The 22,910-nt window shown below is 46.6% G+C and overlaps 1 protein-coding gene and 3 non-coding genes across 4 annotated transcripts; 1 reads left to right on the top strand and 3 right to left on the bottom strand.

Annotated features, from left to right (window-relative positions):
* Positions 1-1,552: 1,552 nt before the first annotated feature.
* Positions 1,553-1,635, bottom strand: TRNAL-UAA (transfer RNA leucine (anticodon UAA)). The gene has a single exon. It is a non-coding gene; the product is annotated as a tRNA-Leu (tRNA).
* A 388-nt stretch (positions 1,636-2,023) lies between these two features.
* On the bottom strand, positions 2,024-2,109 carry TRNAR-UCU (transfer RNA arginine (anticodon UCU)). Its single transcript is given in 2 exon segments — positions 2,024-2,059; positions 2,073-2,109. It is a non-coding gene; the product is annotated as a tRNA-Arg (tRNA).
* Positions 2,110-2,385: 276 nt separating this feature from the next.
* On the top strand, positions 2,386-2,458 carry TRNAV-UAC (transfer RNA valine (anticodon UAC)). Its single transcript has one exon. It is a non-coding gene; the product is annotated as a tRNA-Val (tRNA).
* A 5,231-nt stretch (positions 2,459-7,689) lies between these two features.
* Positions 7,690-17,407, bottom strand: LOC138420097 (olfactory receptor 4D9-like). The gene is made up of 2 exons (XM_069553245.1): positions 16,978-17,407; positions 7,690-9,489 (listed from the first exon to the last, which is right to left on the bottom strand). The coding sequence occupies exon 2, from the start codon at positions 9,456-9,458 to the stop codon at positions 8,523-8,525; it is 936 nt and encodes a 311-aa protein (XP_069409346.1). The 5' UTR covers positions 9,459-9,489; positions 16,978-17,407; the 3' UTR covers positions 7,690-8,522.
* Positions 17,408-22,910: the final 5,503 nt, after the last annotated feature.

The following is a 22,910-nucleotide window of genomic DNA, read 5'->3' as shown; positions in this document are numbered from 1 at the left end:
CATGTATACCTGGAAGGGACCCAGAAAAATCAGTAACTTGCCAAAATGTCTGAAACCCTCACCACAAACATCTTCAGCTAAAGCCAAAAGAGGATGCTAGGGGTAGTGATTTGGGACCTCAAAGGGGAAGAAGGCAACTGACATGGGGGTGGAAAAGCACATGCTTGATAAACAGAGGTTTGCTGGGCCTGCAGAGGCTGTGGGCGGGACAGAGGGGACTTTAATGCAGAGCGTGTGCTAGGTTTTTCCCTGTCTGTACACCTGTTAGGGCTCTAGCTGTCTATGGTGCTGGCTCCCTGCCCAGATAGGTCCTCCATCGCCTTGCTTCAGGCAGTCAGGGAGAAGGTCAAAAGTCACCCTTTCTTCCCGAGTCTTTTAGACTTCGACTGTTTTCAGCTTTAGACAATCCGCGTGCCAAAGACACATTTTGAGGTGATGAATTTGCTCCCCTACACTGGTAGTGAAAAATCACCAGTGAAATTAGGAGCATCTTTCACAAATGAAGATGTGGATCCCTACGAATCATATGACATGGCTTTACTAAGAAAAATGAAAGCAACTCCCCACACTCCCGCGGCAGGAGTTCCCTGTCTGATGAAGTCAATCCTCTGAGGAGCTGGTGAGCTTTTGGCATAACCTCAGCTTCTACCACAGCTCCGGGTTCAAAGCTGAGCACGGCTTTGAATGCATGAAGATCTGTTTGCTGTTCTCCTAAGGCAGACTAGATGGACAGGCACTGAACACGGAGAACCGAAGTCTCAGAGGGCGAAACAAGTGTTGATGGTGTGCAACTGGGTTGCTTAGCACAGAGCGAGTTAACCGAAGCTGTGTGCAATCTCATTTAACAAACTGTAGTGTTTTTTTTTTTTTTCTATGTACTATCCTTCCATCTCTTCGTCCTCCATCCTGAAATGCCACCGTCTTCCCACTTTTCAAGTTCTTTGGTTTGGGAAGTTCCCTCCAGTCCTTAAAGTCAGGGATCTTGCCTGTCTTTGCTACAGAGATCCCGGCTTGATCCCTTCCAGAGGGCGTCCGGTCATGAGGACTCTTAGACCATCGGTGTTGCTGCGCCCACCACAGGCAGGCCCACCTTTGTCCTGAAAAAGTTCTGTGGCACTCTATCGTGCCAGCCCACTTAATCGTGCATAGCGCTTACCACCATCTGGAATTCTCCTATTTGCTGGTTTATAAACCATCTCTCCCCTCTCTTACTCTACTCTGTAAGCTTGCTGGTAAGGCCCTTGTATATTTGCTGTTCATGTTATTTTCTGCGTATTTATTTGTTTAATCTTCGCATTCCCACAACCTCGGCGTTTAAAACGGTCTTTGGCACGTAGCATCATCTTAAATAGTGACTGTTTAAAAAGCGAACGTTTTTACTGCACACGGCGCCTCCTGCCGCCTTCTCTAAGTGGCATCGCTTCACGCGGACGTGTACTTTTCAACTTCCCAAGCCGTAAATTCTGAAGTTATTGCTACACTTTCCAGGTCCGCTACAAACTTTCAGATTAAAACGTCATCGCGCCTCAGGCTGGAAAAGCAGGGCCCGTTGTACCAGAAGTGGGGTTCGAACCCACGAGGATATAAATCCATTGGATCTTAAGTCCAACGCCTTAACCACTCGGCCATTCTGGTACCTGTCGAATAGGCTTTATCTTTACGCAAATTGAGTCATATTAAGCTACTGCTAAGTTGTAAAACAATAAAAAATCTTATTCCTTTTAAATTTTTATTAAACATTTTATTCCTGGTGTAAAAGAACAAGGGACTGGGAGTGGGGAGGCGACGCTCCGCAGCTTTCACCGCGACCTGCTAATTTCCTCAGGTCGAGTTAGCAGGGACTCTGGAGCCACATCAAAGCGACGGGGAAGAGTGAAGAGGCAGGACTCCCAGTGGGCTCACGCCTGAGGCCATCGCAGCGAAGTGGGACGGGACCCTTCCCAACGTGGGCGAAGGTCGCTGGACTTGGTAGGTGATGTGTTTGTCTCCTTCCGAACTCTTTCCTCATTTATCAAAAGAAAAGCGACTCTGGTGGGACTCGAACCCACAACCTTTGAATGCCTCCGTCTGTCTAGAAGTCCAATGCGCTATCCATTGCGCCACAGAGCCCGGTGCTCGAGCCCCCTCCGCGCAACCGACATCAAGGCAGAGCGGCGGCGTCTGGGGGCCGCCACGGGCACATCCAGACGGGCTCTGTCCCGGACCAGTGGGGAGCGCGTGTCGCCGAGGACACGGGCGGACGGGACTTGCGGGGGAGGTCTGAGGGCGCCCTGGGCGCTTCCCTCCGCGGCCGCCGCCGGCCTCCCGCCTCCGCCTCGCCGACTGTGGAGGAAAAAGCCTCTGCGCGGCTTCTGTACCCCATCCTGGCAAGGGCCCGCAGCGCGCGGTTCCATAGTGTAGCGGTTATCACGTCTGCTTTACACGCAGAAGGTCCTGGGTTCGAGCCCCAGTGGAACCACGAGGCGGGGGTCGCTCTCTTTTAGAGGCATTTTAAGTTGAGATCCCTTGGGGCCAGCTCAGCTTGAGTTTTAACCCGGGAAGTGGCGACTGCGACTCCCAACGGGGCTTGGCCCCGAGCCCCAAGCGCAGACTCGCGCCGGGGTGCCGGCGCAGACGGGCCGCCGAGGCCTCCCCTTCGCGGCGTTTCCAGGAGCGCGCGGGCGGCGTCGCGCGCCATTGCGCCTGCGCGCTCGCGCCCGCCGGTGGGCCGGCCTCCGGGTCCCTGAGGGGACTGCTGGCGTCGCGCGCCGCTGCGCCTGCGCGCTCGCGCCCGCCAGGGGATATGCTTCCGGGTCCCTGAGGGGTCCGCGGGCGGTTGAGGGGTGCGGGGCCCTGTCATCCGCTCTGCTCCGTCCACACCTGCTTGGCCGCGAGGGGCATCCCTACGGTCCCCTCCCTTGTTTGTTCATTACTTCACGTCCGCTGACCTGTTGCTTCATTTATTTAAGTTTACAGTACTTTTTGAAACATTGTGTGCTGATGGTCGTGGACTTGGGCAAACCCTGAGAGACAGTGAGGGACAGGGAGGCCCGGCGTGCTGCCGCCCCTGGGGTCTCAAAGAGTCGGAGACGACTGAGCGCTGAGCAGTAACACGCTGGCGCTGGAGAATCCAAACCAGCCCCTCTGTTTTTACAGTGTTGTTTCCCCCGGCTAAGAATTTCTCTTTGACCAAATTGTTGCCGGCCCCTCTGAGCCCTTGTATCAAATAGCCGGCTTATAAGGCTTGAAGAGATTGCTTTTAGTGAACTGTGGTGTTGGAGAAGACCGAGAGTCCCTTGGACAGCAAGGAGCAAGGAGCTCCAACCAGTCAATCCTAAAGGAAATCAGTCCTGAATATTCATTGGAAAGACTGATGCTGAAGCTGAAACTCCAATACTTTGGCCACTTGATGTGAAGAGCCGACTCATTGGAAAAGATCCCAATGCTGGGAAAGATTGACGGTGGGAGAAGGGGGTGACAGAGGATGAGATGGTTGGATGGCGTCACCGACGTGATGGACATGAGTTTGAGTAAACTCCGGGAGTTGGTGATGGACAGGGAGGCCTGGCGTGCTTCAGTCCATGGGGTCGCAAAGAGTCAGACACGACTGAACTGACTGAATTCAACGCTGCACCCCCTAAAATGACCCGACTTTCAATTACAGAGTCTGCCTGAGAAAGCTGAATGCTGCCGCCCCGTTGCGCCTTTACTGTTTGTTCCAGACAGGAGCTGAATTTGCCTTCATCGCCTGTGTCTGCTACATCAGGCAGGTTCTTTACCACTAGCACCACCTGGGAAGCCCCTCTTCATAAAAGACTTAACGATTATTGTACAAAAGGTAGCATGCCATAAGCACTGCTCCCCGGCCCCAGCAATATCCTAGAAGTCTTTCTGTTTCCTTCTTAAGCCTTCACTCATCCTTTCACTTCATGGTTTGGGTATAGCCAATTCTTTAATCTGTGCCTTTTAATGAGCAATTACATTGTATTCAGTTTTACAGACCGTGCTCTAGTGGATTTCCTTATTTGTAGGTTTTGGAGTGGATCAGTCTGTAGAGTAATAATAGCAGAAATCTTGAATGGTCACTGTTATCTAACCTATTTTACAAGTGAGGAAGAGAAAGAACAGAGAAGTTAAGTGATAGCCCAAGTCACACACAGTCATGGTGCACATCAAAGCAGTGATTCTATTAAGCCCAACCCTTGTATCTTCCCATGCATAGAAAAGGTGCAAAACTAATTAACTTGAGATGCCTCTTTAATTAGCAGTAATCTTTTGATATTTGACTTTGGTTTTTCTTTTCAAAAAACTCCTATACATCCTGGTCCTCTCCTCTTCAGAACAACCCCTCAGAGCTACCTGAGAGGCTGGACCCCAGGTTTAAGTCCTCAGTAAGTCCACCGAATAAAACATAATTCTTGATTCTTAGGCTGTGTGTCCCCCCCCCCCCCCCCCCCCTTCAACATGGGTTTTCAGGCCTCATCTCTGGAAATAAAAATCTCAATTAACTCTTAAAGGTTTGCTAAAGGGAGGATTATGGAAAAGGAATGTCTCCCTCTAGTGGTGAGAAGACATTATGAAACATTTTGCTCTGTAGACTCTGTTCCTATTGAAGAGGTTCTTTAGAAATATAGCTTCCCCCACCCCACCACCCGCTCCCCCGCCCCGCTTCAAAAAAAAAAAGAAAGAAATACAGCTTTCCAGGGTGGGAGATGTTGAACAGTTTAGTCAAAATACAAATACCCTGTGTTAGAACTCATATGTTAAAAGATTGTTGTCAAGCAACATGTTCTTATCACACTGAAGGAGGAGAAACACATTTTCATGAAAAGTATTTTTGTTTTTTAAGCACAAATGTATTTACTTATTTAAAAGAACTTGGCTACACAGAAAGCTGGGGACCTTAGTTCCCCAACCAGGAACCGAACCTACACCCCTGACAGTGAAAACAGAGAATCTTAACCACTGAACTGCCAAGGAATCCCCTTGGGAAAACAGATTTTAATGTATACTATGTCTCCAAAGCACCATAGTCTTTTAGGAACCCAGTAATTGATTAATTGGGCTCAGATGGTGAAGAATCTGCTTGCAATGCGGAAGACCTGACTCAATCCCTGGGTAGGGAAGATCCCCAGGAGAAGGGAATGGCTATCCACCCCAGTGTTCTTGCCTGGAGAATTCCATGGACAGGAACCTGGTGGGTTACAGCCCATGGGATCGCAAAGAATTGGAAACAACTGTGAGGCTAATACTTTCACTTTCTTTAAAATCAGCTGTTTCTTAAAAGTAAATGTGTGGGTGTTTTTGTGTGTATGAATTTGTGTGTGTGTGTGTGTGTATTTGGAATCCTCAATTCACTGTTTGCCTCTAGAAAGTAAAGATTAAACGCTGAGAAAAGGTATGAGGAAGGGTTTTTTTTTTTTTTTTTTTTTGTATAAAAATTGATTTACAAGGAACCAAATAGCTATTGGTTATAAAGGAATATACTGATTATGGAAGACCATGATTCTGTATTCTTTGGTTCGAGAGGAAGTTTGAATTGTTCTTGACTTTCTGTTATTCTTCTTGATGTTTTTTCACGTGAGTAGCTAGGTACAAAATTCAAAACTCTAGTCAGAAATCTGGTGAATGATTTTAATTATAGTCAGGAAGTAACAGTCACCCCAAAGAAGCAAATGTAGATTTTTCTTTAATGCAGAGCTTTAAAAGTCCAGGATCAGACGTGAGTGTATGTGCATTTTGTCAATAGCTTCTGTCTTGTGCTGCCCCAGCACCCGGCTGAAGTATCTCACCTGTCTGTATCTGGGTCTCGCAGGTTACGTCTGACACCTGGGCTTGGACTTATCTCCCTCGTATGCAACCACTGCAGTTGTCCTGTCCTGCCCTGTCTCTCTTCCACTGTGAGATGACACCTGGGGGCAGTGACTGGGCTGGTAGACCACCTGAAATTCGTCACTAGTGAGACGCTGCTGCAAATGGGCTTGCAGATGCCCTTTCTGCACCATAACCAGCAGAAGATGGCCGCGGCCTGCCAGGAATGGAGCTAGCTTTTGTGGTGATGGTGAAACAGGAGGGAGCTGGTTCCAGATCGGGAAAGGAGTACGTCAAGGCTGTATACTGTCACCCTGCTTATTTAACTTGTATGCAGACTGCATCATACGGAATGCTGGGCTGGATGAAGCACAAGCTGGAATCAAGATGGCCAGGAGAAATAGCAATAACCTCAGATATGCAGATGACACCACCCTTATGGCAGAAAGCGAAGAGGAACTAAAGGGCCTCTTGATGAAAGTAAAAGAGGAGAGTGAAGAAGTCGGCTTAACACTCAACATTCAGAAAACTAGATCATGGCATCAGGTCCCATCACTTCATGGCAAATAGATGGGGAAACAGTGGAAACAGTGGCTGACTTTATTTTTTGGGGCTCCAAAATCATTGGAGATTGTGACTGCAGCCATGAAATTAAGACACTTGCTCCTTGGATGAAAAACTATGACCAACCTAGACAGCATATTAAAAAGTCTAATAGACATGACTTTGTGGACAAAGGTCCATCTAGTCAATGCATGCATGCTAAGTCACTTCAGTTGTGTCCAACTCTGTGACCCCATAGACAGCAGCCCACCAGGCTCCTCTGTCCCTGGGATTCTCCAGGCAAGAATACTGGAGTGGGTTGCCATTTCCTCCTCCACCATCTAGTCAAAGCGATGGCTTTTCCTGTAGTCATGTGTGGACTGTAATACACTAGCATCTAAATGACATACCCACAGGCACCATGACCATTCTCCTAGAGGAGGAAATGGCAACCCACTCCAGTATTCTTGCCAGGATAATCCCAAGGACAGGGGAGCCTGGTGGGCTACAGTCTGACTGGTTGCAAACAGTCAGGCACAACTGAACTCCATGTATCAGCATCATTGGTCTTTGATGGTTGGCCTCAGAATTGTCATGGTGACTGTGGATATGTCATTTAGATGCTAGATATTACAATGAGTGTATAATGAGGATCAAGGTCCACTGGAAGTCAGATCTTCTGCCATCTTGGACCTAGTTGGTTCTAGCCAGTTTGTCATATCCTCAAGGCCTTGTCATTCATTTAAAGACTGTGGCCTGCCCACTTCCCTCCTCCAGGGGATCTTCCTGACCCAGGGGTCAAACCTGCATCTCCTGCAGCTTCTGCCTTGGCAGGCGGATTCTTTACCATTGTGCCACCTGGGAAGCTCAACACTACGATAGAGGATAAATAGATGAGTTTGTTTCAGATGCCATCAAATCCTGCCTGAGGCAACAGGAGTAGTCAGACATGCATTTAGCTGAGGTCAGATATCTCAGATCTAGCCTTGTCTCAGCTATTTATCAATGACAAAAACTTTGATAAAATGTGAACCATCTCAGCTTCTGTAAGGGAGACCCAGAGGTTTCCTTAGAAAAACAGAACTGATATCCTCAAAATGGGCAATGGAAATTTTCCACAAAGGGAGGAGTGGCTGGATTTTATAGGATAGACTCTGGTCCCTGAAGATCATTTTACTAATTGTTGCTTGGGCTGCAGAAGGTACAGCCACAACTCAAGAACCGAGAGGTAATTTTCTTTCAGATTTCATTTCCTCACCTGTAAAATGAGGTGTTTGAGTGATATAAACTTTGGAGTTCCTTTAAGATTACAGCTTCAAGTCTCATCGCTTCATGGCAAATAGAAGGGGAAAAAGTGGAAGTAGTGACAGATTTTATTTATTTGGGCTCCAAAATCACTGCAGACAGTGACTGCAGCCATGATATTAAAAAATGCTTGCTTCTTGAAAAGAAAGCTATGACAAACCTAAACAGCATATTAAAAAGCAGAGATATTGCTTTGCTGACAAAGATCCATATGGTCAAAGCTATGGTTTTCCCAGTAGTCATGTAAGGATGTGAGAGTTGGACTATAATGAAGGCTAAGCACCAAAGAATTGATGCTTTTGAACTGTGGTGTTGGAGAAGACTCTTGAGAGTCCCTTGGACAGCAAGGAGATCCAACCAGTCAGTCCTAAAGGAAATCAACCCTGAATATTCATTGGAAGGACTGATGCTGAAACCGAAGCTCCAATACTTTGACCACCTGATGTGAAGAGCCAACTCATTGGAAAAGACCCTGATGCTGGGAAAAATTGAAGGCGGGAGAAGGGGGTGACAGAGGATGAGATGGTCTGATAACATCACTGACTCAATGGACATGAATTTGAGTAAACACTAGGAGATAGTGAAGCATAGGGGAGCCTGGTGTGCTGTAGTCCATGGGGTCACAAAGAGTTGGACACAACTCAGCAACTGAACAACATCATCATGAGCTAATGGCTTTTGGATCTGAGACTTCAGTTGCAGACAATCTCACCATGAGAAATCCTTACTGAAACAATTATTTCAGACCATCTTCATTAGAAGATTCTGCCACAGAGTAAAGATGGCCTCATCTGGCCTCATGATGGTCTACTGATAAGGGTCTTCTACTGTGTGTGAGAAAATACTTTTCAGTTCTGAGCCTTCCATTCTAGACTGCATGGTATCTACTCCTTTTCAGAAGGTCCAAGTCTCCTCCTCAGCCTCCGCATGGCTGCCTTCATCTCCTGGTTCCTCAGGGTGTAGATCAGGGGGTTCAGGACAGGAATGATGACAGTGAAGGTGATGGAGACAGCTCTGTCCATGGGGAGGGCAGAGAAGGGCCGGGCGTACACGTAGATGCAAGGCACGAAGTGAAGGGTGACCACCGTGATGTGGGCGGTGCAGGTGGAGATGGCTTTCCTCCTGCCCTCCCCGGAGTGGGACCTCAGCATCGTCAGGATGACTGTGTAGGACACAAGCAGGAAGACGAACCACAGGGTAGAGATCAAGCCGTTGTTGGAAATCATCAGGAGCTCAAGGGCAAAGGTGTCCGTGCAGGCGAGTGTGAGGACCTGGGGGACGTCGCAGTAGAAACCGTCCACGATGTTGGGTCCGCAGAAGGGGAGGGGGAGCAGCAGGGAGATCTGCACGATGGAATGGACGAAGCCCCCCGCCCAGGAGGCCACGATGAGGGCAGTGCACCGCCCCCGACTCATGACGGTCACGTAGTGCAGGGGCTTGGAGATGGCCACGTAGCGGTCAAAGGCCATGACCGAGAGGGAGAAGATGTCTGCGCCCCCGAGGAGGTGGAAGAAGAACATCTGTGTGAGGCAGCCACGGAAGGAGATGGTCTTCCTCTCCGAAAGGAGGTCCACCAGGACCTTGGGGGCGGTGATGGAGGAGAAGCAGATGTCCAGGACGGAGAGGTTGCGGAGCAGGAAGTACATGGGGGTCTGGAGGCGAGACTCACAGCTCACAGTGACCATGATGAGGAGGTTGCCCAGCAGGGTGGCTGTGTACACCAATAGTAGCAAAAGAAACAAGAGCCGACTCAGGTCTCGGGACTGGGTCAGTCCTTGAAAAATAAATTCTCTCACCCTGGTATGATTTCCCTGCTCCATTGGGTCATGGTTTTTCTTCTTTTTCAACTTCCTGAAGAGAAGACAGAAAATAGAATATAGGAAAGACATCATTAAAAACCAAAGGACTGTGAATTATATGACTGGACTGCCTTGGGTGTTATTTTTGCAGTTATTTTCCTTTTGGGGAAAGATGCCAGCTCCTGTAGATGGTGTTTTTTGTTATCTCAGAGCAAAACAAAGAGTGGGTTTTCAAAGGAGTATTTAATTAAAATCTTTTCATACCATTCATGGGGTTCTTGAGGCAAAAATCCTGGAGTGGCTTGGCACATAGAAGGGGGAAAGCGGAAGCAGTGACAGGTTTTATTTTCTTGGCTCCAGAATCACTGCAGACAGGGACGGCAGCCATAAAATTAGAAGGCACCTGCTCCTTGGAAGGAGAGCTCTGACCAACCTAGACAGCTTATTAAAAAGCAGAGACATCACTTTGCCAGCAAAGGTCTGCGTAGTCAAAGCCATGGTTTTTCCAATAGTCATGTACAGATGTGAGAGCTGGACCATTAAGAAGGCTGAGCAGGAGGAACAGATGCTTTCAAACTGTGGTGTTGGAGAGGACTCTTGAGAGTTGCTTGAACTGCAAGGCAATCAAACCAAAGGAAATCAACACTGAATAGTCATTGGAAGGACTGATGCTGAAACTGAAGCTCCAATAGTTTGGCCACCTGATTCGAAGAGCCAGCTCACTGGAAAAGACCCTGATGCTGGGAAAGATTGAAGGCGGGAGGAGAAGAGGGCATCAGAGGATAAAATAGTTTGTTAGCATCACTGACTCAATGGACATGAATCTGAGCAAACTCCAGGAGACAGTGAAGGACAGGGGAGCCTGGCATGCTGCAGTCCATGGGGTTGTGAAGAGTAGGGCATGACTTAACAAGTGAACACCAACAAATTAATTAAAGCACCTTAATTAGTATGTTATTCTTATTAAAAATTTTAACTCTCATCATTTTATTCTTGAAAAACCACTGAATGCTCTGAGAAGTGAAGAGATGAGCTTTGTTTTTGCTTTCAATGAACACTCATGCATCCAGTTGTTAGGAAGTGGGAAACACACGCAGGGGAACAGTATTATACACAGTCTGTGACTCTAACAGAAGCTTGTAGTTTCTCCTTCATTTTCTTCCACTGGAGACAATCTACTTGGCATAGTCTTGCTGGATCTTCATGATGCCAGTGACCAGCACTAAATTAAGGCCAGAAAGACAGCTTCCGTTTTACTTTCTCCTTAGGACAAACAGCTTTGCAGCAGCTAAGACAGTTTAACTGAGTGCGTCTCTCTTTCTTTTTTCCTTCTTTCCTTCCTTCCTTCTCCTCTTCCCTCTTCCTTTCCTGTTCAGCCTCCCTTCTCTTTGGTGTCTTGCTTTCCTCTGATTTCTGTGGCCCAAGATCAGGACTTGGCAACTACAGTCTCTGCTTTTCATAATGCTGTTGCCAGAGACTTCACCGTCCCGGCCACTGGACCCATGCTCTTCCTTCCTCAGCCCCCCTCCCTTTCGTCACCTACATTGGTGCGTCACTTCGGCATTTGTAGAGGCTTTAGTTTTTCACAAAGAGCAAAGATGTTAGTGTCACACACTGCTGTATTTAAACTGGGTAACCAACAAGGACCTCCTGCACAGCACAGGGAACTCTGCTCAATGTTCTGCGGCAGCCTGGATGGGAGGGGCTTTGGGGGAGAATGGATTTTGATACGTGTATATGTATGAGTCCCTTTGCTGTTCCCTTTGCTAAAATCACAACATTTTAAATTAGCTATACCCCAATACAAAATAAAAAGTTCAAAAGAAAAGAAAAGCTGTTAGTAGCAGCAGTCCTGCGTGTGTGTGTGTTCAGATTTACTCTGTGGAAGCGCAGCTGGTCTACAGTGCACGTACAGTCCTGCTGTGCAGCAAGGTGACTCAGCCACACACATGCTTAGTCATTTGCATTATGGTGTATCACAGGCTATTGAATATAGTTCTGTGTGCTCTACGGTAGGACCTGGTTGCTTATCCATTCTGCATATAATAGGTTTGTATCCGCTAGTCCCAAACTCCTGATTCATCCGTCCCCAACCCTCATCCTTGGCAAGACAAGTCTGTTCTCTATGCAGCAGACCTGAATTTGAATGTAGATGCTGCCACTTAATTGGCAGGTAACTCTGAGCCTCAGTTCATCATCAGTAAAACTGAGTATCATCCTGTTTGTTTTACAGGACCGTGGACCTTGAGGAGACTTGCTTAACACAGTCAACGTGAGGTGACACAGACCCCATTTCCCCCATGTATAATACACTTAACATTTTGCAGGGTCAGTCTTTTACACATTTTTTTAAAAAACGCTGACAAAAATGCACTTTTGTACTTTTGTTATAAAATATGGTTCTTTGAAATAATTGCAACTATTATCTAATCTAGCATCTCAAAAGCAGATATGTTCTGTACAACGGATGAAACGTTGTTCATGGTACTAAATGAAAGAAGCCGATCTGAAAAGGTCTCTACTGTATGATCCCCCTATATGACAGTCTGGATATGACAGTATAATACATCATAATCGAAAGACTATAACAAACTTATGATAACATATTAATGGCTGCTGGGCGCTGGGTGTTGAGGCTGGGAGGGATAAATAGGTGAGACACAGGCAATTTTGGGGGCATCCCTGGTGGCTCAGAGGGTAAAGAATCTGGCGGCCAATGAGGAGACCCGGGTTAGGAAGATCCGCTGAGGAGGGAATGCCAACCCACTCCAGTATTCTTGCCTGGAGAATTCCATGGTCAGAGGAGCCTGGTGGGGTCGCAAAGAGAGTTGGACATGACTGAGTGACTCACACACACACATATGGGGTTTTTCGGGCACTGAAGCTCTTCTGAATGCCACTCAGATTGCGGGTACGTGGCACCGTGGAAACCCACAGAACGTACAAGACTGAGTGGCGTTTAAGGTCAGGGTCTCAAGCTTTCAGCGGGTCCTGATCGGACCGTCCCTGTGCGTGGAATGCCTTCGTCCTGCACAAGCACACATGACATTCTTGCTTTCCAGTATGTGGGAGGATCTGGGTCCCATGCCTGCCTCAGTTGCTGCCAGGGGGAACTCCACACTGAAGCCAGATTTGCAATCATGATTCAGCTTAGCTCAAAATATTATAAGTTGTTCTTCTAAAGAGCTTTAAGAACACTCTAATTGTCATGCTATCGTTGTTAGTGATACTTAAAAGAATTTTCAGCAAATGCTTAAAAGTCCTTTAAATCATGCTTTTAGGAAGTACTGCAGTTCTTCAATACTAGGTCACTGAAGGGTAGATCTGCTTTTTAAAAAAATTACTAAAATCATGCAAGTGCTATACTCATGACATATGGCTTATTATTCTGTTATTATTGGCAGGCAAATTGAAATACTCAGCACTAAGTGAGTTAATGGATAAAAGTGAATATCCATTATCTTTTATGGATAAAAACCATAATCTTATTTTTGTGATTAAGCTGTTAGCACTATTTGAACTATTGTTTTTTATCAGAAAGAATAAGAATGTGGTAAGTGTCTGTTTTCCTCCCTTTTTGAAAGTAATGCTAAAGTATCAGTATTGTAAACACATCCAGAATATGGAAGACTGGGATTGCAACCAACCTTCTTTTCCTCATAGTAAATGATCAAGTATGGCGTGGAAGGGAAACTTAAAATTTCCTTTAGCTTTCTTAACAAAAAGAGTGAGCCCTCATGCAAACCATGGACTTCAGCTGAGAATAACGTCTCCATCCTGGTCTGTCAGTTTTACCCAGTGGAGCCCGCCGTGGACAGTGGGAGTAATGGGGCAACCGGGCTGGTAGTTGATGGGAGCTCTCTGTACGTTTTGTCCAATTTTTCTGTAAACTTAAAATTGCTCTAAGAAATAAAATCTATTCCTCTGAACCTCCCCCCCCCAACACGTATACCAAAGGATAAAACAATCGAGAGCATCCCTACTTTGCAAAGGAGCACAGTTTTCAAAGCACTTATCGCCGCGCTTCGTTTGCCGATCCTAGTTTGTTGCTGTTGTCACCTGTTTCCAACCCTGTTTTAAAGAGAGTATTTAGAATGAATTCTAGTTTGGGTGTTAACAGGCATCAGTCTCTTGTGATTTTACCAACAAAAAAAACTATTCTTTGCACCTTTTTTCTTTTTTAAAAATCAGCTTTGTTGAGGTGTAACTTATTGCAATGAACTACACACACTTAAAGGTTTGGTTTGATGAGCTTTGACATATACATACACCCATGAAACCATCACCAAATTAGGATAAGGAACATCTCCCTTACCCCAAAGTTCGAGCGTGCACCTGAGAACCGCAGAATTTTGGCACCTAAGGACTCTGTCCAAACCTGCAAAAGAGATGACCAGACCACCACATGGCCTCTGGAGACACAAGGCAGTGTCCTTAGGATGACCCCAGGCCCTCGTTTAAAATGCCTGCCTGGGAAAGCACAAAACTACCAGGAGAATTTACTGTTTGTTCCAGCCAACATCAGAAGTGGCCCCTAATCTCCCTTGCTTAGAGCATTTCCGGACCAGTCCTGGCAACTCTGCTGTGTATCTCTTACAACTTACAAGCGTCTCTTTCAAGGACCAAGAGCCATTTCTTTGAATGTGATCATCATGAAGGAAGGAAGCTCTGTCTCCCAGCCTGTGGAGGGGGTGACTTACATGAATGCCAGCTGGCAGACAAGCGGCTCTGCAATTTTCTGCTTCTGTGACTCTGCCGAGCCCTAGCTTGTCCCCCTGCTTCGCGCCCCCTTTGATCACTCTGGGCAGAGTGAGCTCAGCCCTTCCCCTGCTGGTTTCACAAACGTCGGGCTGTGTTCACCTCTGGCACTTCTTTTCACTTCTTTGTGTCCTTCCCACTTTGAAGCCGTCCTTTTGTTCTGCTGCTGTTGTTCAGCCGCTCAGTCGTGTCTGACTCTTTGTGACCCCATGGGCCGCAGCACGCCAGGCCTCCCTGTCCTCCACTATCTCCCAGAGTTTACTCAAACATGTCTATGGAGTCAGTGATGCCATCCAACCATCTCATCCTCTGTCGTCCCCTTCTCCTCCAGCCTTCAACCTTTCCCAGCATCAGGGGCTTTCCCAGTGAGTCGGCTCTTCACATCAGGTGGCCAAAGTATTGGAGCTTCAGCTTCAGTTAACGACTCAGATCTTTGGATCCCACTGTACTTTATGTCTCATTTTCGCATCAGAACAGAACTTCACGTTGCTAACTTTCCTCCTATTCTCTTTCCTTTGAAGGCCAAGCTGAACAAAGCTAATTTTCTTGGCTTACTCCCAGTGACCTATGAATCCATCAATAACTCCCCAAAGATTTCATCCCCTTCAAATGTTTTCTGTTTTTAAAAGGGCCAGTTATCTTTTTTCAGAGTAAATATTTTAAAAGATTTTTGAAATAAAGTGATCAGAACATATGCAGCTTTTTAGTTTTTTAGATAATGCACAGAGGATTTTTTTTTTTTTTTAATTTTAAACTACGGTGGGAAGTATTGTGGCTCAGAAAGAAGATACCAGCTTGGGAGATCTGAACTCTGAGGACTTCATGAAGCAACAGTGGAATTTCTAAAGGCATCTAAACTCCAGGATGTTTAGTCTTTTCATGAGTGAAATGGGAGCACACACTGCCTCAAGTCCTTTTGTAAGGAGGCAAGGTCTGCCCGGTATTACACAATATTAGATGGATCCATCGATCCAGGTGATTTCCAGACCTTTGCAGCTTTAACAAAAAAAAAAAAGAAATATTTTTGACTGCACCGTGCGACACGTGGGAGCTTAGTTCCTTACCGGGGATCGAGCCTGTGCCCCTTGCATGGAAGTGTAGTCTTAACCAGTGGACTTCCAGGTAAGTCCTCTGGAACTTTCTAAAAATAAATATATATTAAATTATTTTTTGTTTAAATATAGTTGACTTATTGTGTTAGTTTCAAGTGTACAGCAAAGTGATTCAGTTTTATATATACGTATATGTAAATATCTATATTCTTTACAAATATTTGTTTCCATTATAGCATTATAGTTTATTATAAGATATTGAATATAGTTTCCTGTGCTATATAGTAAGTTTATCTGTTTTAATATATGACAGTGTGCATTTGTTAATCCCAATTTATTCCCACCCCCTACCCCTGCTCTAGACCTTTGGAGCTTTAATTCTCAATTGTTTTAAATAGTGTTGCCCTCAATTATCTTGTGATGAGTCTAAGATTGTATTCTGTCTATTGCTCACCAGCATTTGAATCTCAGTTAACCTATAAATCTCAAGTGTGTCTTGAAAGTTAACAGATGGCTGATTGGTGGCAAGAAGTGCCAGGGGCAGTTTGTCCTAGTGGTGAGAAGAATGGGCTTTGAAACCCAAAGGCACGAGATTCTGTGCAGAAGGGAATGGTAAAAGTGCTCACTGATCCAACTGAAAAATGCTGAAAATGCTGCTTCCTCCTCCACAGGATGTTTGCACAGCTAAGAGAGAAAACACGGAAGAGGGGACGGATAGATGAGAGTCTCTGTGTATGTGTGTCTGTTTGCAACAGGAGAGAAGAAAGGAAAGCAGAAAATTATTGTTTATGTTTATTTTTTGCTTTTGGCAAGAACGAGTTCAAGACCCCAAGAGTTTCTTTAGAAGTAGGTCCAGGGACCAATCAAGAGGGTAGCATTGACATACCCGCCACTATGCTTAAAATAGACAGCTAGCGGGAGCTGCTGTGTGGCGCCAGGGCTCAGCTTGGCTCTGTGTGCTGACCTACAGCGTGGGCTGGGGAGGGGGTGTGTGCATACGCATGGCTGGCTCACTCCGCCCTACTGTGGAAACTAATGCAGCATTGTAATTATATTTCAATCAAAAAAATGAATGTGCTACTCACAAAAGAAACCCTCATAAGAGCAAAATGATAACTTCTAAAGGGAATATTTTAATCTAAATAATAAAGTTTAAAAAGAATAATAATAATAAAAAAGGGCCAGAGAAACCCATTCTGATAAAACAGGCTAGGGAATCCCCTGGCCATCCTGTGATTGGGACTCCGTGCTTTCACTGCTGAGGCCTGGGTCGGAACCCTGGTCAGGAACCTAAAGATCCCGCGAGCTGAACGGCTCAGCCGAAATGCAAAACAACAGTAGCAACCAAACAGCAACATCCCCCAACCAAAACAGGCTTAATGAACGTCATGGAGCCCCCAACTAGAGGAACTCCTCACCCCCTCAACTGTCCGCCAAGCGTGTGCCCCTGGGGGGCCCTCTTGACAAGCTGACCTCTCTCTGCTCAAGGACCCTTCCAAATACTGAAGGGCTAATTGCGCTGCGTCTCTGAAGTTTGGAGCTTTAATGTCCAGCATCCTCTACCTTTCAGGAGCATTATTACCATTCAATGTATTTCTGAAATCCACATTAAGATTTTCCAAGCTGGTAGTGCATGGGCACACAGGCACAGACGTACAGTCAGACACACAGGCCCGCACCCCAAAGCCCCAAAATAATGCCGCTGAGAGCTCCTGACCTCTAACTCCTACCTGAGAACTAGCACTGGCCGTCCGGTGGCATATGCTGATCTCAGGAGTCATCGACGCTCATGAGCAGTCCCCTTTAAGGCGGCCGTGCCGCTGGGGGTTGGCCGCACAGTGTCTTCTCTCCTGTGCTGAAGGCACAGGGCGGGCTCCAAGGATCACCTCCGCGTGGTCCTGCCACTCAGCCCCAGGTGCGGCTGCCCCGAGTGCCAGTCCCTCAGCTCCGGGCATGCTTCCAGATGTGATTGTTGAACTTGAGTGGCCAGACTTTCCTAATGGGATGCCGTTCCCTTGAGTCTTATTAAGAAATTGAACACGCGCCGGAAAAGGTATGCGAAAGCGCACATCTTGGTTTTGGAATTCTCCTGGTGCGGGGGAGGAGTGACTTCTCTTCGATCTTCTGATTAGAACCCGAGGATCTTTGCCTGAAGGGCTCACGGGGACAGACAGGATTCTGCCTCCTTAAGAGATGGAACTCAGGGAAAGTGAACAGAACTCCCAGGAGAGTGTGTGCAGCCTGTTTCATTTCTTTCTTTTTTTAAGGCAGGCAGTTTGCTCGTTGTCCTGATAGTATACACAATCAGATGCATCACAGAGACTTGGAGAGGCATTTTTTCTTGTTTCCGCCCAAACTTCTCATACAAAGAAGGCACGTAAACAGACAAAGGGTGGGCTGGTACCATTCGTCTCTAAGTATTTACTGAGTGTCTCCCTTGTTCCTGGAGAAGGAAATGGCAATCCACTCCAGTATTCTTGCCTGGAGAATCCCATGGACAGAGGAGCCTGGAGGGCTACAGTCCATGGGGTCGCTAAGAGTCGGACACGACTGAGCGACTTCACTTTCTCTTTCCCTTGTTCCAGGCCCTATGAACCCCAAGACCCCATTTTCCCCCTCGTCTTCTTTTCAATATCATTTTGAAACCTTGTCTCTCACCATATACCCATGGCTTATCTCACTTGGATACAGGGCACAACTTCAACTCAAAACGTCTAAAATAGAACTGATCATTGCTCTCAAGAACTAAATACCTCCGGCACTGCCCTGGTGGCCCAGGGGCTAAGACTCTGTGCTCCCAAAGCAAGGGGCCCAGGTTCAATCCTTGGTCAGGGAATTGGATTCCACATGCAGCAACTAATTCTTTGCACGCCGCAACGGAAGATCCTGCGTGTTGCAACGAAGACCTAGGACAGCCGAACAAATAAATATTTTTAAAGAACTAGGACTTCCTTGGTGGTCCAGCGGTTAAGAATCCGCCTGCTAATGCAGGGGATCTGGGTTCCATCCCGGGTCTGGGAAGATTCCACAGGCTGTCGGGAGCTAAGCCCGTGGGCCACAAGTACTGAAGCCCCGGAGTCCGAGCTTGGCAACAGGAGAAGCCGCAGCGGTGAGCAGTCCGTGCGCCACAGCTGGAGAGTAGTCCCCGCCTTCCGCAGCTAGAGAAAGGCCGGGCACAGCAGCGAAGACCCCGTGTAGGGAGAAAAGAAAAGAAAGCCTCGGTCCTTCTTCCGGTGGACCCGGCACTATTATTCTCCTTTTCACCAGGACTCTGTGTCTCTGAGATGCCTCTGACGCTTCCCTTTACCCCCTTTTTTGGGGGGGTTCTTTTGTAACTCTTCCTGAATCAAATACCTTTAGGTTTCTTTCATCGTTTGCAATCATCTTTTCCTGGTTTATTTGGAGAGCTTGTCAGTTCCTGCTCTAACATTCATGCTCTTGTGCCATCCCCTTGCCTTGTGTGTGGACTGGACTTAGTTAACTTGCTTCTAAGGATGAGACGTTGGCAAACATGATAGCCTGCCCCTTTCCAGATCAGGCTAGAAGAGCCCGTGACTTCTGTCTTGCTGACACGCGCTGTTCCTCCTTGTTTGTGAACTCTGGCGAAGTGAGGTGCCCTGTGAGAGAGGCCCTGGAGGGTTGGAACCTCCAGCCACAGCCAGGAAGGCACTGCAGCCCGCAGGCTGATGGCTCACGATACGAGCGAGCTTGGAAGCCCACCCTTGCCCAGTCGAAACTTGAGATGAGACCGCAGCTCTCGGCTCATGTCTCGACTGTGGCCTTGTGAGAGATCCTATGCAGAAGATGTAGCTAAGCTGTGCCTGGATCCCCAACTCACACAAACTGTGACTTAAGAAATGCGTGTGGGACCTCCCTGGGTACAGGGGGCGGGAATACCTGCCATTGCAGGGACCGGGTTCTGTCCCTGGTCGGGGAAGATGCTACGAGCCGCAGAGCAAGTAAGCCTGTGGGCTACAGCTGCTGAATCCACACTCTGGAGCCCTCAGGCCTCGACGACTGTGCCTGCTTGCTGCAGCTGCTGAGGCCCGTGAGCCCTCAACAAGAGCAGCTGCCACAAAGGTGGGAAGCCCGCCCACTCCAGCTAGAGAAAGCCAGGTGCAGGAACGAAGACCCAGCACAGCCATAAATAGATAAATGAAAAGAAATGGGTGCTGTTTTAAGCCACTAAGTTTTGGGGTAATGTGTTATACAGCAATAACTCACTAACATCGTACTGAGCTGATAGTCTATTATCGAGTAAGAGCTATGTGGACAATAGTCTCTTTCGGACTCGGAAGACAAGTTACATAACAGTAACAGCAGCAGAACTCTGCAGATCCGTCCAGGGTAGAGCTTTGTGGCTGGAATCTCACGGTGGCTTCAGTGTAGTTTCTGTGGTGCTGACCCCACTAGCATCTTGGAAACTAAGCTGAAGCAACCTGACTCTTCTTTGAATTTTTCAAAGACATCCAGAATGACAGGATCACTCCTGAATTAGCCCATTTGTGTATATAGATACATTTATTTGCTTATGAAAAATATCATGGAAGTTTAAAATCAATGTTTCTGGGGTAGGAAAAAACATCACAAATGATAGGGCCAAATATACGGAATGTGTGCAGAATAAACTAGAATCAGTTCCATATCTAATCGTCCCTTGAGAAAATGTCCCTACGTGGAGGAAAAATATGTATATATATCGATCCAAGTAATTATTTGATGTCATGGTGACAGACAAGTAAATTTAATAGTCTTCTGAATTGAACTGCTTTTCCTCACTGTGTTTTATCAGGTTCTTTTGCATGTTGTAAATGGTCCAAGTCAGCTTCATGAACAACTTTGGCTAGGTCACAGTCGTTTGTGGGGTCCTACCCTTGGGAACAGGCTTCCCTGGTGGCTTGGAGCCCCCAGTTCGATTCCTGGGTTAGGAAGATCCCCTGGAGGAAGGCATGGCAACCCACTCTAGTATTCTTGCCTGGAGAACCCCCATGGATAGAGGAGCCTGGTGGGCTGCAGTCCATGGGGTCGAAAAGAGTTGGACAGGGCTGAGCGACGCACACACACTTGGGAACACAAACTCTGAGGGTATAGATCTTTGGTTATTTAAAAGTTTGCCCAGTCATAGCAGTTTTGCTCAAGGTAAAGCCAACAGAGAAGTAGGGGGAAGAAAGGACACCTTCGTGACAAGTGCAGAGGGCCTGGAGCACAGTGGCACCAGGGCAAAGGTGGAGCCAGGCAGTAAAGGGGGTTTACTCCACAGACGGATCCGAGTGAAGACACGTTGTGCCTTTACTGGGACTTTGATGCTTGGAGGAAGAATATCTAATATTGAAAAATAATTCAGAACATTTTTGAGTGGTGGTAATATGCTGGGGGCCAGCCTGAGGATCTCCGCCGATGGCAAAGGTCATGAGGAAGGAGGCTTGGCATATGCAAAGGCATGATCAAGCCTCAGGAAACCCCCTGTTCCCGAGCATCTACCCCCAAACCAGAGTCTGTTTTATGCTCTCACCTACACCTCTGACTTTACGGGGGGCTCTCCCCCATAACCGTTTCTCTCGGAGAAGGAGTAAACGTGCAGCTCCAAGGCAATAAAAATTCCTGGGCGTGACAAGAGTGTTTCAGCTTACGGACTCCTCTGAAGGTTATCTAGCCCACCTGTATAGGTTCGTCCGGCCACATGTGATTGTTTACAGCCTCTCAATATGAGAGGCACGAGATGTTTTAGACTTACTAAAGGCAAATTCTTTTGGGGAGTTAGAAATTATTAGTATGGTGGGTTGGTTAGGAATTATATTGGTGAAGGGTTTTTCATTTGTTGTGTGAATAATTGCTGCTAATTCCCTCCCCTGGGTGGGACAAGGATGTCTCAGGTCAAACCTCTCTGCTGACAGACTAGCTTGTGTGACAGGATTATCCATACTCCTGCCACATGATTGTTTACTACCTCTCAACCGTAAACAGCACAGAGAGTTTTGGAGTATTTTGAGAGTCTTAATTAGCATAGGGCTTTTTCTTCTTGTTGAGTCAATGATTGCTGCCAGGCCTCCATATCCTTAGGCACCTGGGAATATATTAATCAATGTATTTGGAATATAGAAAAGGAAATATAGTAGTTTTTAAGGTTAGCAATACTAGACTTTTTGAGTTAATGAATTTTCTCTTTTGTAATAGATCACTGTACTTTGTTATAAATCACTGTGTCCTTGCTATGTAAAAATGTAACTTTATCACTATCTTAAGACTAAATAGATCTTAAGGGGAACATTGGTTAAAGGATTTTCATTTGTTGGGCTGATGTTTGCTGCTAAATCTCCATGTTCCCTGCCCTTATAACGAATATAACTATCATATAGGAGAAATAAGCATTAACCTTTAAGCATATAGGAGAAATAAGTATTAACCTTTAAGATTAATCATGTTAACCTTGGGTTAAATAAATCCCTTTCTTGATTGTAACTCACTACACCCTCATCCTATAGGAATGTAACTTTATTTGGAGGGTGGTGCCTGGTTTAAGAAAAAACACCCTTGGAAGAAATAAGTTTTTTGGTTATCAGAAAGAAAGGATCATAAAATGTCAGCAGGTCTCACTCATGGCCAGAAGATGATGTAATATCCCTAAGACCTCTTTTTTTTAATACATTTATGTGAAGTACCTGATTTTGATAAAGGTCAGGACTGCTGACCCCCACGTGACCCTGTATTCATCCCTATATGTAACAAAAGGTATATAAGCAAACCCCAAAAATAAAGAAATTGGATCAGTTTCCGGAAAGACTGATACCCCCATGTCGTTCTTTCTTGCTCCTCGTTTTTCTGGCTGAATTCCCATCTGGAGCATGGATGCTATTCCACGTAATCCAAGTTATTCAGCCTCTTTTTCTCCACTAATCTTCCTACTGCACTATCCGTTTCTAATCTCTCTATATATCTGTAATTAAATATGTATTTTTCCGAGGACGCCGACTCCGTCCCCACCTTCAAATCACCCTGGATCCAGCGGGGCTGGAGCCCGGCAGTGGTAGAGCCAGACAGGGGAAAGGACGATAGGAAGAAGACACTCATCTCTCTGGGAGCCTCTGTATTAATGAATGTCGGCTTCCAACAGGCATTCCTGGGTGGCGCTGCTGGTCGGGAATCTGCCTGCCAATGCAGGAGATGCAAGAGACGCTGCTTCAATCCCTGGGTCAGGAAAGTTAGATTTCGTCATCTCATGTCTCTTTCACTTCAGTGTGGTTCTCTGTGCATTCCAAGTGTGCAGCACTCCCCCCAGTGAATATTTCTAGGTATTAAGAGACTCCTTAACAAAGTCCTTGTACTCTGATCCGATCGTGATTTCTTAGCAATGAGTCATAAATGTCAAGGAGATTTCTGGCACTCACCGTTTTTCATGATCGCGCCTCTTCTTTCTGGGTGCAGAGCTAGATTACATTCCCCAGACTCCCTTGCAGTTAGTGGGGGCTGTAGGACTGAAGGCTGGAATACAGCCCACTTTCAGGACTGGCTCAGATGGACCCCTCTCCTGCGTACGTATATATATTTGGTCACATCAAGCAGCTTTCAGGAGCTTAGCTCTGCGACCAGGGATTGAATGACGAGACTGCCAGAGAAGCCCTAATATTTATCTCTGAATTCTGGTATTGTCTTGTCGGCACAGACG

This window comes from Ovis canadensis, chromosome 15, assembly GCF_042477335.2.
Source record: "Ovis canadensis isolate MfBH-ARS-UI-01 breed Bighorn chromosome 15, ARS-UI_OviCan_v2, whole genome shotgun sequence".
Lineage (NCBI taxonomy): Eukaryota > Metazoa > Chordata > Mammalia > Artiodactyla > Bovidae > Ovis > Ovis canadensis.
The sequence above is the reverse complement of the archived record's forward strand: the minus strand, read 5'-3'. Positions and strand labels throughout refer to the sequence as shown.